At 53.6% G+C, this 12,967-nt stretch overlaps 1 protein-coding gene across 1 annotated transcript; it reads right to left on the reverse strand.

Annotated features, from left to right (window-relative positions):
- Positions 1 to 545: 545 nt before the first annotated feature.
- On the reverse strand, positions 546 to 11,170 carry FAM83C (family with sequence similarity 83 member C). Its single transcript, XM_005900420.3, has 5 exons — positions 10,989 to 11,170; positions 5,803 to 6,316; positions 3,267 to 3,434; positions 2,960 to 3,084; positions 546 to 2,161 (listed from the first exon to the last, which is right to left on the reverse strand). Exons 1-5 carry the CDS (start codon positions 11,168 to 11,170, stop codon positions 724 to 726), a joined length of 2,427 nt encoding a protein of 808 aa, XP_005900482.2. The 3' UTR covers positions 546 to 723.
- Between the last annotated feature and the right edge of the window lie 1,797 nt (positions 11,171 to 12,967).

Consider the following 12,967-nt stretch of genomic DNA (forward strand, 5'->3'; position numbering starts at 1 on the left):
GTGTGTGTGTGTGTGCTTAAGTGCATATTTATAGTCTGTGGATCCTGAGGGGTCTACAGTGTGCACTGAATGTGTCCTGGATTCATTTAGCCAAGTGACATTTATTGAGTAACTGTAACTAGAATCCTGAGTGTTCTGGTTTATCACATGGACCGTGTCTGTGGGTGTGAACCTTGTCAGTGTGCAGTGTACATTCTGCAGGTATTTGGGGCACCTCTATGATATATGGATTTTGTGTGTATGAGAACATGGGAACTATTGATATTGTGTATCCCGTCTGTGCAAAAACACAATCTTAAGAAATAAAGATTTGAGCCCCATTAGTTACTTGAACCTGATTCCAAGCAAGTCATCAAACTCGCTAGGTCTCAGCTTCCATATTTATATTATAGGAAAGATGATACCTATGGTCCTAGAATTGTATACCTACCAGAATCTATCTTGTAGGGTATTGTGAGTGAGGATGAATGATGAGAAGTAACCGGTATGGAGGGCCCAGCACAGTGGCAAGTGGCAAGTGCCGGTAACTGTAAATTCCATTTTCCCATGTGTGCACATGTGCGTATATGAACAAGAATCCCGAGCCCCGGGAATGTCTAACCTGGGCTTCTAGATCCCTCTCCCCATACAGTTCCTACCCGAGCTTCCTCCCCAGAGTCTGGGACCTGAACAAATCTGGTCACAGTAGGTGGAAGACAGACATGTCCCTTTCTGGGAGCACAACTAGGTCTCAAAGCGGCTTCGGAGCAACTTGAACTTGGACTTGTTGTACTTAGTGATGAGGTCCAGTTTGCTATGGCCCAGGGTCCGCCGTTTCTCATCCTCAGACAGGCCATTGCTGTTGCCGTTGCGCTGGCCACCCGCAGGGCCCCCGGAGAGGCTGGGCTCAGGTCCCTGCCTGGCGCCCTGCAACTGATGATACTTGGTGATGAGGTCCAGCTGGCTGTGGCCCAGCGTCCGCCGCTTCTCCTCCCCCAAGTCCACTCCAGCTTTTTGAGCAGGGCTCGGCCTAGGGAGTTCACTGGGCTCAGGCCCCTCACCCCGGAGTGGACCAAACTTTGTGATGAGATCCAGCTGGCTGTGGCCCAGGGTCTGCCGTCGTTCATCTGGACGCTGCTTGCCAGCCCTGGCCGGAGAGTTGGCTTCAAGGGGCACTCTGGAGCCCCCAGGCTGGGGGAACTGCACCAGGAGGTCCAATTGGCCATGGCTGTGGTTTGCGGACAGCCTCTTATCCTCTGGGGTCCAACTGCCAACCTTGGGTGAGCCTGACTCAGGGGTTCCCCTGGCACCCTGGGCCTGGGGCAGGAAATCCAGTTGGTTGTATCTCTGATTTGGAGCCAACCTCCTGTCCTCTGAGGCCTGCTCACCAGGCCAAAGAGAGCCTGAGTTGCGGGCCACCCCCAAATCAGGGCCTCCTGCTTCTCGTGCTCTGGAGAAGGGAACAAGGAGATCCAGCTGGCCATGGCTCTGACTCAGAGATGCCTTGTTCTCCTCCAATGTCTCCAGGGCTGTGCTGGGTACCCAGCGGCCCCGTGAGCGCCTAGGCTCCTGGCTTCCTGGGACCCCATTCTCTGGTAATCGGGGCAGAGCTGAGACACTCCAGGGAAAGGGGAGGAGAGGGCGAGAGCAAGCAAGCAGGGGTGACCCCCCTCCCAGGGTCACGGGGCTGGTGCTATTGTGGTTGAGGGCAGGGGAAGACTGGCACCAGGGGGACGCCCCCAGCTTGCTCAGGTTGGCCCTGTAGGGCCCTAGCAGTGGGCCGTGGTTAGGGTCTGACAGCTGGCGTTGCAGGGAGGGCTGGCCATCGGCCTCACAGCGGGTAGGGCCGGGGGATGAGGACCCCACACCCGTGTCAGTGCGGTCACCACCTCCTGGCAGAGCGAGGTACGAGTGGCCCATGCGAGGTGAGCGTTTGATGCTGCTGAGGCTGGTGCTGGAGGGTGATGAGGATGTGGTGCTGGGAACTCCTGGCCCAAAAGCCAAGGCCACTGGGGGAGGGCACGGTGCCCTGGGGGACGGGGGATCTTCACCTCCGCAGAATCCCTCCACCGGCCGGGACTCGGCATAAAGACAGCGAAACTCCCGGTCAAAGTCTTCCACAATGCGGCCCCTCAGCTGCAGCACCATGCTCGTGTGGGCCTGGCTGCAAAGCCAGGTGAAGCTGGGGGCAGAGAGTCAGGGTCAGGAGGCAAAGTGCAGGCCCTTGGGACCAGGCAAGAGTCACAACCAGGGGAGGAAGACAAAACCGCCACCGCCACCACCGCGAGGGCCCAAGTGAAGAGCAGAGCTCTGACTCCAGAATCTCTGCTGCTCGGCTTAGTGGACTTGGACACACGGTTTCCCGTCACAGCCTCAACTTCCCCATCTGTAAAATGGACCGAGGGCTAGGTTCCCTGAAGTCCCTCCAGTTCCAAGGTGCAAGAGTTATTGGTTGGCCAGAAAGTTCATTCAGCTTTTTCCATAGGATGGTACAGGAAAGCCTGAATGAAACTTTTTGGCCAACACCAATATTTTCTAGGCTTCCCTGGTGGCTCAGCAGTAAAGAATCCGCCTGCCAAGACAGGAGACACAGGTTCAATCCCTGGGTCAGGAAGATTCCCCCGGAAAAGGAAATGGCAACCCACTCCAGTATTCTTGCCTGGAGAAGCCTGTGGACAGAGCAGCCTGGTGTGCTATAGTCCACGGGGTCGCAAAGAGTCGGACACAACTTAGCAACTAAACAACAACAACATTTTCTGTGCTGGAGCATTACAGTGATCCTTCCACAGAGTGAGTTTCTCCAGGGCCCAGCCCTGGGCTCTCTTGCTCCCCACACTGGCCGCTGGGCCTGCACCATGCCTGACATTAGGCGGCTGCTCAGTCCATGATGAAAGACGGGCAAGTCAAAGCTGCCAGCTCCCAGGCAGCCTCAGCAGCCCATGGCCCAGCCCCCGGTGCACCCCCCATCCCACTCACTCACCTGTAGCTGCCCGCCACCACCTGCTCACAGTCGATGATGACAAACTTCTCTAGGGCCTGCCCCGTGAAGCGGCGGCCTGCCTTGCTGCAATATGTGTCCCCACATGTGCTCCGTACACGCATGTTCTGAGCCAAGGAGGGAAGGGGGTTGGGGGTGACCTTGAGAGATCGGGGCTCAAGCCATGTCTAACTCCCATGGAGTCTCTGACCGGAAAGAGCTAAGAGAAGCCGGCCCCCCTCCCATTGACTCCCAGTGCTCATGGACCAGCCCACCCCATGCCCCGGCTCCTGCTCCATCCCTCGCTGACCGGCAGGTGCCCTCCGTTGAGGTCCATCTTGTAGCACATCTCCAGGAAGTGCCTCAGGTGCTGCTGGGCCAGGAGCAGGTAGACGGGGATGCCGCGCCGGCCCGAGGCCTCCATGAGGTCACACAGAAGCTCCATGTCAGTGAATATGTCCATCACGACAGCCACCACCTGGGGAGGGAGGGGGAACTCAGCCCTGCCCGGGGGCAGGGGCTAGATCCCAGGAAACAGGCACTGGACTGAAAAGCAGGAGACCAGAGCCTGTGAGACCATCTGAACTGGGAGGGCTCTTAGTGGTGACCCAGCCTGGGGGGTTTTGACTTAGAAAGAGGGAGGTTTCACTGTCTTGAAGCCCAGAAGGCTGTTTGAAAGGTTTGTGGGGGGTTTTTTTTAAATGATTTTTATTGGATGTTTGAAAGTTTTTGTTTGCATTTATCTAAGCACAATTTCTTTATCTGTTGTCAGATTCTCAGAGGTCCGTGGATCAGCTGCACTAGTCTGAAGGTCTCCTCTACATAAGTGAGGAATGATGCCCAGAGAGGGAAAGAGTCAGAAGCAGAAACCAGCCCCCAGTTCCCAGGCCAGCACCTCACACTACCTGCCCCCTAGCTCCAGCTGTCACTCTGTGACTGTGAGGCTCCCTTGTCATGGATCAGAGCTACAGGCAGTGACCAGGGTCTTTGGTCCCCTTTGCCAGACCCATCTGTTCCTCTGTGAAACTGCAGAGGTTGCTGTGACTTTTTCTACCCATACCAACTGGGACCAAGTTTTCTGCTCACTGTCCGCTGTGAGAACCTCCCCTCCCAGTTCTCCAGGTTGAGAGGCAGCAGGTGCAGAGCTAAGCACTCCAGTTCTGGAGCCAGACAGAACTGGGTTCAAACCTGCACTCTGCCACTTCCTAGTGACACAGCCTTGGGTGAGTTCCTTCACCTCTGAGTGCCTTGACTTCCTCATCTGTTAAATGGAGATAAAGATAGCTACCTCTCTGAGTTATGGAGAATCAAATGTGAAAAGCCTCAACACGCAACTGAAGCTCAATAAACGATCCTTTCCTGCTGCTTCCTTAATAAACAAGGACCTTGGGCCACAGGGAGAGGAAGCACTTCCTAAGGTCACCGAGAGTCAGTGACAGCCCAGAGTGGAAGCCTGGCTTCCACTGGCCCAGAGGCAGAGGGTCTAAATGCGAGGAACCAAAGCATTGAGGGATGCCCTGGTCCATGGCACAGGTCTGGCCAGGAATAGTGATGGGGGTCAGGGGGGAGGACAAGCAAGAAAGATCAAAGGGGCAGAAGTGATGACAGCAGCCACTCACTAATAACCCCATTCCCGCTGCCAATCAGGCCCTGCCCTCCCCTGCCTGGGGCGTAGGGAGACTTGTCAGGGAGGCTCTGGAGGTCCCGGTAGGTCTCAGCATCCTGGCTCCTAACATCTGCAGTGGGCTCCCTGCAGGCTGCTCCCCTGGCCAGGGCACTGGGGCTAACCTGCCTCAAACCCTGCCTGGGGTCATCTGATTCTGGGCTCCAGGAGTGAGGCTGTGCTAGTCTGTGGCTACAGCCCTCCCGCACTAGCACCCCTACCTGCCCTCCCCCGTTTCCCTTTCTCCTGAGCCCCTGCTCCCCATCCCTGAGCCCAGCAGCCTCCTCTCCTCCTTCCTTTGGGTGCAGAGCTAAAAGCCCAGCCTTCAAGGCCAAGTGGAGGCCCAGGCTCCAGTGCCCCTTCCCCTGATTCAGGCCAGGGGAGACACGGTACACAAAGGGCAAGGCGTGGTTGGGGCCATACGTCAGGGCTGTGCCTCAGTCTTGGGGCCTGAGTCTAGAACTCTTTCCTCTACCTGAGCCCTGGCTCCATTTCACCAATGGACTGGACCTCCCTGAGTGAGTACCATCCCCTCCCTGGCCTCAGTTTGCTCCTCTGTAAGTCAAGGGGGTGGCTCAGATGCTCACCGAGGTTGGGGCTCTTTGTCTTAGGATCATAGATCTTTCTGAAAATCTGATGGGAGCCATGGACCCTCTCCCCCAGAAGAGAGAGGATTCCTCTCTGCAATGAGCACCCCTTTGTACCTGTTTTCTGGGTGTTTGTGGTATCTCTGAGGCCCATCCCCTGTTCTAAGCTTATCCATAATGTCCCCGAGTGCCAAGGGATTGTGCTGTGCTGTGCTTCGTTGCTCAGTCATGTCTGACTCTTTTGCGACCCCATGGACTGTACCCCATCAGGCCCCTCTGCCCATGGGATTTCCCAGGCAAGAATATTGGAGTGGGTTGCCTTTCCCTCCTCCAGGGGATCCTCCCAAATCAGGGATTGAACCCAGGTCTCCCACATTGCAGGCAGATTCTTTACCATCTGAGCCACCAGGGAAGCCCACCAAGGGATTACCAAGGTAAATAAAACCTCTAGGAGCTTGTGATCTGATAGGGCACAGAGGTTCTTGTCCCAGTGCTGCCCCAAGCTGCTGGGTGGCCTTGCGTGCTGGTCCCTTTCTCTCCCTGGGCCTCAGTTTCCATATCTGTGAAATGGGTGTCTGAAGAGATGGGGCCCTTACCGTGCGGGCCTGGCTGAAGAGGAAACGCAGAAGGTCCTTGATGCTCTTGGCTTTGTCCCGCTGGAAGTGGACCACAGCCTGCGTAGGGCTGAAGCCCGTGGCATGTGGCACCTCGGGCCAACCCAAGTCCAGGTCCGGAGGGTCTATGTCGGAGGCCAGGGGGAAGTATGTGCCCGAGGTGACTTCGGAGTGCAGGCTGAGGCGGTCAGGCCCCAAGGCCTCAGGTCCCTGGGCCTCGCCGAGCTCCGGGCCCCCGCGTGCATGGCTGGTCATGTATTCCATATCCAGGGCACTCAGAAAGGGCAGCTCCCGCTCCTCGGAGATGACCCTCAAGTAGGCATCCTCGCCCCGCTCCAGGAGGGCGTCGGCTGCCAGCCGGGCTGCCTCGCTGTGCTGCAGCACCAGTGGGGAGCTCTCCCGCCACCAGGGTCGCTTCAGCTCGTCCACCCGGCTCCTCAGGGGCCCCGCCATGCTTTGGGCACCAGGCCCCCAGGCCCCAGGCCTCCGAACACGCCTGCCCACCGGCTCCTCTCACCCTCCAGCGGGCTCCATGGTCTGCACCCTGGGCTGGCCACGGCAGGAAGAAGATCCCAGCAGGCCTGCCTGCTGCCCCGCCTGCCCTGTGTGGCAGGGCCCCGGGCCTGTTGTCACCCTATGTCAGAGCCATGCTCCACCCCTTTGCCCCCGGCCTCAGGAACCTGTCAGGTCAGCCTCACCTGTCTGCCTGCTGTTGGGACTCGCCTGCCCAGAGAAAGGCAGGCCCTCAGCACACTCTCCTTCCCCACCCACCTCAGCCCCACCCCAGCATCACCTGCTCCTTCCCCGCCAGGCTCCTAGCAGTTTCCTCCAAACCCTGACCTTCCAGAGTCCCGGTGAAAAATGCTGTCCCACTCCGGAAAAATTCTGTTCAGATGGCTGTTTCCAACAAGCTTAACTCCGAGAAAGCTCTTGACCTGGTGGGGCCAGACCCTAACTCTAACCCTAACCCTCCTCAGGGGCTGGATATTAAATGATTATGGGCTTCTCTGGTGGCTCAGTGAATAAGAATCTGCCTGCCCATGCAGGGGACATGGGTTTGATCCCTGGTCCGGAAGATTCCACATGCCATGGAGCAACTAAGCCTGTGAGCCATTAACTACTGAGCCTGTGCTCTAGAGCCCGCAAGCAGTAACTACCGAGCCTGTGGGTTGCACCTACTGAAGCCCGTGTGCTTAGAGCCATTGCTCCACAGCAGGAGCACAATGAGAAGCTGGAGCACCGCAATTAGAGTAGCCCCTGCTCGCCGCAACTAGAGAAGGCCCATGCAAAGCAACGAAGACCCAGCACAGCCAAAACTAAATAAAATTGAAAATTTTTTAATCGTTATGAGAAAGTTGTTTGAGAGGCTCAGGGCACATGTTGCATGGTTCGGAGGCAAACAGGTCTGGAGGCAAGTTTCTGTTTTCTGCCACCATCAAGGACCGAAGTCCCAGAGCCCTCAGGGCAGGGTGAGAGGCCTTGTGCTGGAGAAAAGGAGTCAGCAGATGGCAGCTCACTGGGGAGGCAGGTCGGGCAGGAGTGGTCGCAGCAGTGCACAGTGCCAGCCCGAGGCACCACCTTTCTGTGGAGGGACAAGGTCCAGTGAGGATGGCCAGGACAGCAGGAGACTCAGGCCGTGTCTCATGACCCTGTTTAGTGCTGGCTGCACTTGCTTCAACTGGTCTGTGGTCATGCCCAGACCAGACAGAGGTTCCTCTGTGTCCATAGGACACAGGTTTGATCCTTAGTTGCAGGACTAAGATCCCGTGTGCCATGCTGTGCAGCCAAAAAAATAAAAGGAGGCCCTCCCCTGGAGGTGGGAGGCTGAGTGATGGGTGGGGGGTGAGTAAGCAGAGCCAGACCGTGGGAAGGTAATAAGCTGTAGGGGTAGCCAGGGTGGCAGGGCCTTCATTAGGGCCTTATCTCTGTTAGATCTGTTGAGGGGGGAGCAGGGGCCTTATCTGGGTCAGAGAAGCACTATTGGGAGGGGAGCAGGCATGTTTCGGTGGTGTTGAGTTTCTGTGGTTTATCCCTTGGTGGTGTACATATCGACCTGATGATACATATTTTTGGCTCTTTTTAAAAATCATTTTTAATTAATATAAAGTTTACCATCTTAAATGTTTTTTTAAATTTATTTTTAAAATTTATTTGACTGCACTGGGGTCTTAGTTGTGGCATGTGGGATCTAGTTCCCTGACCAGGGATCAAACCCAGGGCCTCTGCATTGGGAGCTGGAGTCTTAGCCACTGAACTCCCAGAGAAAGTCCCTCATCTAACTATTTTTAAGTATGTAGTTCAGTGGTTCACCCACACAGGTATGCAACTATCACCACCATCCATTGCCAGAACTTTTTCCATCTTCCACAACTGAAATTCTGTCCCTATAAAAGGCTTAGTACCTTCCTCTCTCTCTCCCAGCCCCTGATAGCCATCACTCTACTTTCTTTTTTTCTTGTTTTTAATTTTTTAGGCTGCACCAGATCTTAGTTGTGGCATGTGGGATCTAGTTCCCTGACCAGGGATCGAACCCAGGCCCCGTGTATTGGGAATACAGCATCTTAGCCACTGGACCAGCAGGGAAGTTCCCCTACCACTCTACTTTCTAACTCTATGAATTTGACTACTCTAGGTATCTCATGCGGAGAAGGCAATGGCACCCCACTCCAGTACTCTTGCCTGGAAACTCCCATGGACGGAGGAGCCTGGTGGGCTGCTGTCTATGGGGTCGCACAGAGTCGGACACGACTGAGTGATTTCACTTTCACTTTTCACTTTCATGCATTGGAGAAGGAAATGGCAACTCACTCCAGTGTTCTTGCCTGGAGAATCCCAGGGACAGGGGAGCCTTGGTGGGCTGCCTTCTATGGGGTCACACAGAGTCGGACACGACTGAAGTGACTTAGCAGCAGCAGCAGGTATCTCATGTAAGTGGAATCATACAGTCTTCGTCTTTTTATGACTGGCATATTTCACCTAGCATGATATCCTCAAAGTTCACTAATGTTCGACCATGTGTGACAGAACTTCCTTCTTTTTAAAGGCCGAATAATATTCCACTGCGTATACATACCATATTGTTTATCCACTTACCCACTGATAGACACTTGAATTGTTTCTGCCTTTTGGCTACTGTGAATAATGCTGCTTGAACATGGGTGTAAAAATTTGGCTCTATATTTTTATATATATATTTCCCTCCATGCCCACATTTGTATTAGATTCCACTTCTGTAAGTAAAAAAACCACCGAATATTGGCAATTTCACATTTCATATGGCTCAACATATACAAACATGCCTCAGAGATATTATGAGTTCGGACCATTTATTACAGACCACTGTAATGCAGGAAATATCTCAATAAAGTGAATCACACAAATTTTTTGGCTTCCCAGTTCATACAGAAGTTATGTTCATACTACATTGTAGTCTATTGTGTGCAATAGCAGTATGTCTAAAAAAATACATATCTTAATTTTAAAATACTTTATTGCTGGGACTTCCCTGGGGGCCCAGTGGTTAAGACTCAGGGATCCCACTGCAGGGGGTGAAGTTTCCATCCCTGGGTGGGGAACTAAGGTCCCACTTGCTGCATGACAGGGACAAAAAAAAAAGTTTTAAAATATACTTTATTGCCAAAAAATGCTAACCATCATCTGAGAACTCAGGGTTGCCACAAAGATTCAGTTGGTAAAAAATGCAATATCTGCAAAGCACAATACAGCGAAGTGCAATAAAGTGAGGTGTGCCTGTACACTGTACCTACACACAGCTGTACCTGTGCATGCCATCTATCTGTGATGCTTGTGCATCTGCTTGGCTGCCTTAGCTGCACATCAGTGTGTTTACCTACATGCGCATCTGTGTGTGCTCTCGTGTGTGTGTGTGTGGGTGCACATCTGCGTGTATGAGCATCTGGCAGTGGGGGTGCTCTTTGACCCTAACATTAGACCATGGGCCTAAGTGTCTGCAAAGGGAACTCAGCTGAGAAGGGCCAGGATAGGAAGACTGAGCTGAAAAGGGCTCCAAGGGATCCCTGATACCCTGATAATATTGGATTGGCCAAAATGTTCATTTGGATTTTTCCATTACATCTTATGGAAAACCCCTAATGAACTTATTGGCCAAGCCATAAAAGCATGTAAATCAAACCAGATTCCCCAGGGCTGCAGAACCACTCACCCTCTCGAGTGGGTAAAGGGCAGTGGGAGGGTAGACAGGTAGATCCTAGCCTTGGGGCTGAGCCTGGGGTGGGGACCCAGGGTGATGAGAGCCATGTGGATAGCTAAGCCCAGACCTGGCCACAGTGTGTCGGGAACAGGCTCCTTAATAACTATTATTAAGAGGAAGAAGAAGATCTTCCTGTCCAGGAGGTGTGTCAGGCGTCTGCCTGGCATCATTCTACCATCCTGGGGGCTATTTAGCCTTGTCTGTTCTCTCTTACAAGCTGAGTGGTGCCTGGGCAGGTGAATGTCCTGTTTGGGTGGTGGGAGCAGAGGCTGGGCTGCAGCCCTCCAGTTGCAAACAGCTCTGATGCCAACATGGCCACACACCTTTACTGGGGCACCTCTGGGTCAGAGAGGACAAGATTCCTGGAAGGAGCAGCCAGGGCTGGGAGGGGAGCCAGAGTATGCCCAAATCTCTCTTTTTAAAAAAAAATAATTAATTAGGCTGTGTTGGGTCTTAGTTGTATCATGTGGACTCTGTTGCAGCACAGAGGCTTCTCTAGTCGCAGCACGCGGAGTCTCTAGTTGAGGTGCGTGGACTCAGTAGTTGCAGGGCGAGGCCTTAGTTGCTCTATGGCATTTGGGATCTTAGTTTCCCCACCAGGGATCAAACCCATGTTCCCTGTATTGGAAGGCAGATTCTTTACTACTGGACCACCAGGTAAGTCCCCCAAATCTCTTGAATCAAGGCAAAGCTAAGAGCTAGACACAGGGACGAGTTGTGAAGATTCCCAGACTGGCTTGTGCTGGGAATTAGATGGGAAAGATTTCAAGATGTGTGGAGTGGTGGGCTGAGCATGCCAGGCTGGAGGACTAGAGGGGCAGGGACAGGCTTGTTGAAGGAACTGGGTGCAGTGGTGGGGGGATGGGGGGAAGAGTGGCCCAAAGCACCAGAGTCCCAGCAACAAGCCAGATGCTGTGGTTTAGCTGCTCTGGGGCACCACGAAGGTCTCCGGAGGCCACACTGGCTCTGGCACTTAATGGGTGAGATGAGCACTGAGTCACGGAGGCTTGATCTGTAGGATGGGGCCAACACCGTCTCCTTCACCAGGTTGTCGAGAGGAATAAGTGGACTCCCTGTGTCAGGGGCCTGACTGGGAGGAGGATGAGGAGCTCGGGACATGCTGGTTTAGAGTCTTTGCAGCCATGAAGGGACAGAGGCTCTGGGAAGGCCTGACAACAAACAAATCAACATCAGAGGAGCTCCTCCTGGTGAGCCTCTCCAGACCAAAGGCCAGTCCTGATGGTGAATGTGACCCTGGGCCGTGTCAGTGGAGTGTGGTTCTGAGATTTGGCCTGATCCCAGCTCACAGGAGGCAAGGTCCTCTCTCCACTCTGCATACGCACATGCATGCCAGGCAAGCGCCATCACAAGGAATAAGGATTCTGGTATTCTGTTTTGGAAAGGTGGTTGTGTCTGGGTCTAGACTGTGGATGCTGTGATGATGGGGTCTCAGCCTTTCCCCCACATCTTTCCCTCCACCCCCTCTACCCATCCATCCACGTATTCCATCCCAGTCCCCATTCATGTTTCCTTCAGGAAATGTTTCCCACTGCCCTCTCCTGGAGGCGAAGTGTGAGAGGACCACTCCTGAATCCTCGCCGGCTCCACCCTCCACAGAGAAGGGGAATGATTTGTCCACGTGGTGGCTGAGGGACGGAGCTGGGCTCAGATATTTCTGGGTTTCTCTGTCTCTCTCTCTCGGTTCCACAAAAGTAGCATATTCTCTACTGATCTACATGGTAAAATTCCAGAGGAGGTTCTGTCCCCACAAGGGAGAGAGGTCTACTCTCTTTGGGGGGCGTGGGCAGGGGTGTGCATGTTTAAGTTTGGGGAAGATATTAGAAAGTTCATTTGGCCAGAGAGCAAAAGCTATGTTCTCCAATCAGCTTTATCAGAAGTACCGGTAGGGGTCTCCCTGGCGGCTCAGTGGTAAAGAATACACCTGCCAATGCAGGAGACACAGATTCGATCCCTGATGGAGGAAGATCCCACATGTCACAGAGGAACTAAGCCCATGCGCCACAACTATTGAGCCTGTGCTCTGTAGCCCGTGCTCTGCAACGAGAAGCCACCGCAAGGAGAAGCCCACACACCTCAACGAAGAGTAGCCCCCACTCGCCGCAACTAGAGAAAAGCCTGTGTAGCAACGAAGACCCAGCACAGCCAAAAATAAATAAATATAAAAAAGGAACTGGTAAAGACACCATTTTGTCTTTGAATGAAAGACAAATCATTCTCCTTCTCTGCGGAGGGTGGAGCCGGGGAGGATTCCGCAGTGGTTCTCTCACACTTCGCCTCCAGGAGAGGGGAGTTGGGAATTCTCTCCCTTGAAGGAAACATGAATGAGGACAGGTGGGATGGGGTATGTGGACAGATAGGTAGAGGGGGTGGAGGAAAGGATGGGGGGAAAGGCTGAGACCCCATCATCACAGCATCCACAGTCTAGACCCAGACACAACCACCTTTCCAAAACAGAATGCCTCCAAATAAGAGACACCTCCACCTCTTATTTCTCAAAAAAGAAATATTATCTATTGATCTCTTAAGTCTTCAACTGTTTTTTTTTTTTTGCCAAACCCCACATCTTGTGGGATCTTAGTTCTTAGATCAGAGATTGAAAGCAGAGAGTCCTAACCACTGGACGGCCAGGGGTTCCCTGCCACCTTGCCCCAACATCATTGGCCCAGCCACCCCTTCCTCCCCAGCCCAGCCCATCCCCTCACCCTCTGCCCATCCAGTCTACCCAACATGTATTTAATGCCTACTTTAGGCCAGCACTGTGGTCCCAAAGATGAGTAAGGCATGGTCTGTGCCCTGAAGGAACTCAGTTTGGCAAGGAAGGCAGACTCATAGGTAATTATAAGCCACAGAGTAAGCCGAGGTATGAACCCATTGCTTGGGGTTTATAGCTCATGA

Source organism: Bos mutus, chromosome 13 (assembly GCF_027580195.1).
Source record: "Bos mutus isolate GX-2022 chromosome 13, NWIPB_WYAK_1.1, whole genome shotgun sequence".
In the NCBI taxonomy this organism is placed as follows: domain Eukaryota; kingdom Metazoa; phylum Chordata; class Mammalia; order Artiodactyla; family Bovidae; genus Bos; species Bos mutus.

What these genes read in the sequence shown, in the direction of transcription:
- FAM83C (XM_005900420.3), bottom strand. Translation starts at nt 11,170, where the DNA reads ATGTCCCGAGCTCCTCATCCTCCTCCCAGTCAGGCCCCTGACACAGGG. An exon ending in GGCCTCCGGAGACCTTCGTG is followed by an intron (nt 6,317 to 10,988) that starts GTGCCCCAGAGC and finishes GCCGGTGGGCAG; the next exon opens with GCGTGTTCGGAGGCCTGGGG. An exon ending in GTGGTGGCGGGCAGCTACAG is followed by an intron (nt 2,162 to 2,959) that starts GTGAGTGAGTGG and finishes CTCTGCCCCCAG; the next exon opens with CTTCACCTGGCTTTGCAGCC.